Genomic DNA, 5,132 nt, shown 5'->3' with positions numbered 1-5,132 from the left:
TATATATATATATATATATCATCAGCATCTTATAACATTGTACCAGGTGAACAGCAGGACAACAACAACAATAATAATCCTTTCTACTACAGGCACAAGGCCTGAAATTTGGGGTGGGTGGGGAATAGTCTATTACATCAACCGCAGTGCTCAACTGGTACTCGATTTATCAACCCCAAAAGGATGAAAGGCAAAATTGACCTCGGCAGAATTTGAACTCAGAACATAAAGACAAGTGAAATACTGCTAAGCTTTTTGCCCAGCACTGTAATGATTCTGCCAGCTCACCACAAGAATAATAATAATAATAATTTAACTTTTTTCTTTCTTTCTTTGTCCAGATGCTTTAAGAAGAGGTGTGGCACCAGCCACCTTTCAAGAAGAACTAATCAGTCTTGGTAAATATTTACTGAAATTTCCATAAATTATGTGCAATAATATTTTTTATCTATTTTTATTTAATGTATATTTTATAATTATTATTATAAACAATTCCAGCATGGAAAAAATATGAGGACAATTCAGTTGTTGGCCAGAATAAGAAGCTTGCTATCATCTGAAGATGTTGCCTACAATAAATAGTCTGTCGTCGCATTATCAGCTGGAGTTTTCTCTACTTTGCTTCATATCATGAAACTTAAAGTCAAACATCGTCTCTGAGATCATCTTGTGGTTTAAGAGATACAACTAGACGCTAAGGGGGTTAAGTAATGAGGCTGTAGGTTCACTAAAGGAGTAGTGAGAGGGATCAAGATGGGTGATGGTGAATTAGTTCAGCTGCATCACTATTACCTCCACACAACAGTCGTTGTTAGTCTCTTAGTAACAGCAACAAGACTGTCACACAACACTTGTTAGTTCACTGGTCACACTCACTAATTTGTTAACAACAACAGCAATAGTCACAGAACTGTTGTTAGATCATTAGTAACACCACTGTCGTACAAGTCACTGTCAGTTCACTAGTATCAGCACCAACACTATCTCAAAACGGTTGTTGTCAGTCGTCAACAACAACACTGTGACACAAAAGTCAACCTCAAAAAAACCCCTAAATTTCAAGGAAACTTGTAAAAATCTGCATCAGTTAAAATCTTAATGAAATTTTCTAAATAAAATATTTTTTGTGTTTTGTGAATAGAAGTGACTTGTAATGTTTGGGTCAGGAATTTTCTTGAAAACGAGGCCCCTGCTTGAAGCATGAAAAACCTACTTCACCTTCAAGACACATAAGGTTATTTTATTTTATGTATTTCATTTCACAGTCTCTGCTGGTTGAATATTCACGCAGAGCTGCCTTCTCTCACACTCGTGTCTAACACTAAATATTGTTCATTGCAGGATTGTCACAAGAGAAAGCTGAATACCTTACAGAACAGGTAAATATCTATCTACGCTTTCTATCTTTACACGTTTATTTAGGGCAGAGGTTCTCATCCATTTTTTTAGACCTATGGACCCCTTTGATCCCTATTCTACTCTGCTGGACCCTCATAGCCATTTGGTGTTTAAAAAGATCTTATTATATTTTTATAATTAAAGATTATTAGGAATTGTGGGGAAAAAAATTTGTTAAAATATTTTGTGTATCATAGAAGTATAACTAATTGATTTCACAGAAACGAACAGCAAAATCTTATATGGACCACTAAGGCTCATGTGGACCCCAGTTAGGAAACCACTGGTTTAGGGCAATCCTGGACAACCTGTGTTCCATGGGGACCTTCTGAATGGCATGCTTAACAAAAAATTGCTTTTAATTCTTTCATTAGTGTGGTCAGCTTCACAAACCATATCTCATGTTGCCAGTTTCTTGTAAATATTGCCCATGCCTCATACAAGAATGAAGGACAAACGAGACTAACTCAACCGGGCATAACATTTATGCATTCCCATCATCAGCTGCTCAAACATGCTTGGCAAGAGCTGGTAAGGCCAGGGACCACACCAGGCTCCTTGTCTGTTCTGGCAGGGTTTCTATGGCTGGATGCCCTTCCTAATATCATCCACTTTACTGTGTGTACTGGATGCTTTCAATGCGACACCAGTATCTGTGCCTTTTACATGGCACCAGTGCCAGCTCATTATCATTTATAAAATTCCAAACCAAAATCAGGAAATTCATTATTTTCTTTCTTTTCTTTTTTATATCCATGTTTGTGTAGTGGAAGAAGAATATGGCCAGTCTATCTGCTACAGCCCTTGGTCAAACATTGATGGTTAATCAATTAGTGGACATGGATTGGAAATTTGGAGGTAAGGCATTTGTTCCTGTTTATCCATTTCTTTCTAATCTCCAGTATTTCAGCTCATTTTTGCCAAAGGTCTTCAGATGTTTTTATTTGACTTGTTTAATCTGTTAATCTTGATCTCCTTCAATCTCTCTCACACTTTCTATCCACTCCTCATCTCGTATTATTCCCACTTGACCGAACAAGTTTTCACAGAACATTGGCAGCAAATGACCCCACTTGTATAACAGTGACACTCGTTTACAACTGTCATTGCACAGACGTATATATAGTTATATGTATAATGATGGTAGTCTCTTGTTGTCCAAGAAAGACGGTTCTGCAATTTTTTGCTGAACAACCAACACAGAAGGATTTGTTTAGAGAGGGTTCAAATATATATATGTCCTGTATATAAGCTCACTCCCTCAATCAAATCAACATTATCTGAACAGGTGCAACAGGTGTGCCACACATCAGGGGTCAATGTGATTGCAGAGCAATGTGAGACGAAGTGCTGATGTGCTTTTTTGTGTGTTTACGAGAGAGGTTGGGATGTGAGGGATGTCCTTAAATCTGGATGACCCCTTATTTTGCCATTTGATGTTCGTAACCCTAACATTCGAACCCTTTCTTGTTGCCAGTGACCTTATCCAGTAGTGAGCTCAGTAAAGTCGGCAACACCTTTATACAGGTAAGAAATCCTCTCTACCTTGTTTCCACGAATTTTGTGGTTGTCCATTTTTGTGGTCTTCATTTTGAAGGGAAACACATTGTGCCTCTCCCCTTCTCATTATCTCCCTCTCCCACTTTCTCCTGTCTGTCTGAGTCTGTCAATTAGTCTCTCACTGTTTCCCTCTCTCGATGTCTCCCTCTCTCACTGTCCCTTTCCCTCTCCCTCTATCCCTCTCTGTGTCTCTCACTATCTCCCTCCCCCTCTTTCTGTCCCTCTCTCTCTTTCTCCTGTCTCTCTGTGTCTGTCTGTTAGTCTCTCACTATCTCACTGTTTCCCCTCTCTCACTGTCTCTTTCCCTCTCACTACTTGTCTCCCCCTCTGCCTCTTTGTTCCCCCTCTCCTCTCACTCGTCAATAATTGATTTTTATTCCTTCTTTTCCGCTTCCTTTCAGTTGAAACTTGTTGTCAGTAATGGCAAAGGAGAATTAAACACAATATACATGGGTGAGTCTTTCCACTTCTCTTAAAATACTTCTCTCTTTATCAACTCCTGTATTTCTTTTTCTTCTGTGAATCCTCCTTTTAGAAACCCGTGCCTCAACCCTTTAGCATCCAGATCACTCCATCAAACGCATTCCTTATCCATTCACATCGTTTTCAATTAATCATGCATTATCTCATAGCTTCAAGACTTCACTGATCTGATTGTATATTTTGAGCATGACTTTGTAGGGTAGGTGCAAGATGCCAGATCTGGCCAGTTTGAACATAAAAACAGTAGAACATTTTGGGTCAGATAGGGGTCAGTTTAAATACTAAAGGGTTAATTTATGTCTTTCCTTTTAAACCTTTCTTTTTATCCTAACCCCTCTTTTTCCATAAGTGATTTAACAACAAATCTCAAAATGAACACAGCTGAAGTTTCTAATTTCATCTGCCAGCTCACCACCTTAAGAATGATAATTCTTTCTACTAAAGGTACAAGGCCTGAAATTTTGGGGGGAGGAGACTAGTCGATCATGTCAACCCCAGTATTTCATTTCTGGACACCCTGTGTAATCACACAGTTTTCTTGTTGTTGCTTTTAATGTTATTGTTGTTACCATTGCAGCCTCATTGAATCTTTTTTTTTTTTTTTTTGCAGAGCTCAGCCTTCAGCAATTCTATTCATTCCTTCACGAGATGGAACGTGCGAAAGCCAGCATGGAAATGTTGAGTTAGCTCTGGCCATTCATCGCTGTGACCACTGCTGCTAAATTAGCATTGCTGTCACCAACACTACTACATCCACCACCACTACCACATTAAAATGTCTGGTAGGAAACATTGCTATACAAAATGGTACCACTTCACTGTTATTCTGCCTCTGCTGTTACCGTGGTTACATCATGAAGAAAACTGCAATGTTTATACATATATATCCTACTCACGTCTGGCAAAGGTTCCAGTTTGCCCCAGAACATGGTGGTGGGTGTGGTTGTGGTGGTGGTGGTGCACCAGATAGCCAAAGATTGGTACTGATTCTGTTAAGGGTTTGTAAATGAATGCTGCTAACGATGGACTTAATCGTATGTAAATGTTGGAGGATGAACAGACAAGCCTTAACAAATAACCTGGACAACACAATTTTGAATATATATATTTATAGTATAATTTATATATGAATGTATATATATATACACACACATATATATATATAAATATATATATGTGTGTGTTTGTATGTATATATATATATGATTACAGAGCTTCAGTAATTAAATAAATTTTTGTAATTAACATTTCCTTTTGTGATCTCATTTATTCTTATTGTATGTCTTAGTTGTAGATGTTGTTATTGAAATTTGGACCCTAACCCTAACCTTGGTCTTGCAATGCTTTGATCAAAGGTATTCCAATTATCACCATTATTCTTTATTTTCAATAGTACGTACATCTACATTATCCAGTGTGTTTCTTTTTCCCTTAAGACATTCAGGTACAGTTTGAGGGCGATTTTGCTCCTGTTTCTATCAAACCAAACGACCAAAATTAAAAAAATTAATAATGATGTAAATCCTTTCTTCTATAGGCACAAGGCCTGGAATTTGGCAGGAGGGGATAGTCGATTAAATTGATCCCAGCACTCAACTGGTACCAGGTGAAATAGCGCTAAGCATTTCACCCAGCATGCTAACGTTTCTGCCAGCTCGCTGCCCTCATGATGATAATAATAATAATAATAA

At 38.0% G+C, this 5,132-nt stretch overlaps 1 protein-coding gene across 1 annotated transcript in view; it reads left to right on the top strand.

Moving 5' to 3' along the window:
• The window catches only part of LOC106873904 (COMM domain-containing protein 7), a 10,384-nt gene extending 5,696 nt beyond the window's left edge, over window positions 1-4,688 (top strand). Inside the window, exons 4-9 of the mRNA XM_014921438.2 lie at window positions 342-398; window positions 1,342-1,379; window positions 2,166-2,256; window positions 2,876-2,925; window positions 3,360-3,411; window positions 4,052-4,688. Of these exons, the coding sequence (XP_014776924.1) occupies window positions 342-398; window positions 1,342-1,379; window positions 2,166-2,256; window positions 2,876-2,925; window positions 3,360-3,411; window positions 4,052-4,128 (365 nt within the window). The 3' untranslated portion in view covers window positions 4,129-4,688. The remainder of the gene's footprint in view (window positions 1-341; window positions 399-1,341; window positions 1,380-2,165; window positions 2,257-2,875; window positions 2,926-3,359; window positions 3,412-4,051) is intronic.
• Window positions 4,689-5,132: the final 444 nt, after the last annotated feature.

Source organism: Octopus bimaculoides, chromosome 24 (assembly GCF_001194135.2).
Source record: "Octopus bimaculoides isolate UCB-OBI-ISO-001 chromosome 24, ASM119413v2, whole genome shotgun sequence".
In the NCBI taxonomy this organism is placed as follows: Eukaryota; Metazoa; Mollusca; class Cephalopoda; order Octopoda; family Octopodidae; genus Octopus; species Octopus bimaculoides.
Note: the sequence above shows the minus strand (reverse complement) of the source record. Positions and strands in the feature narration are given on the sequence as shown.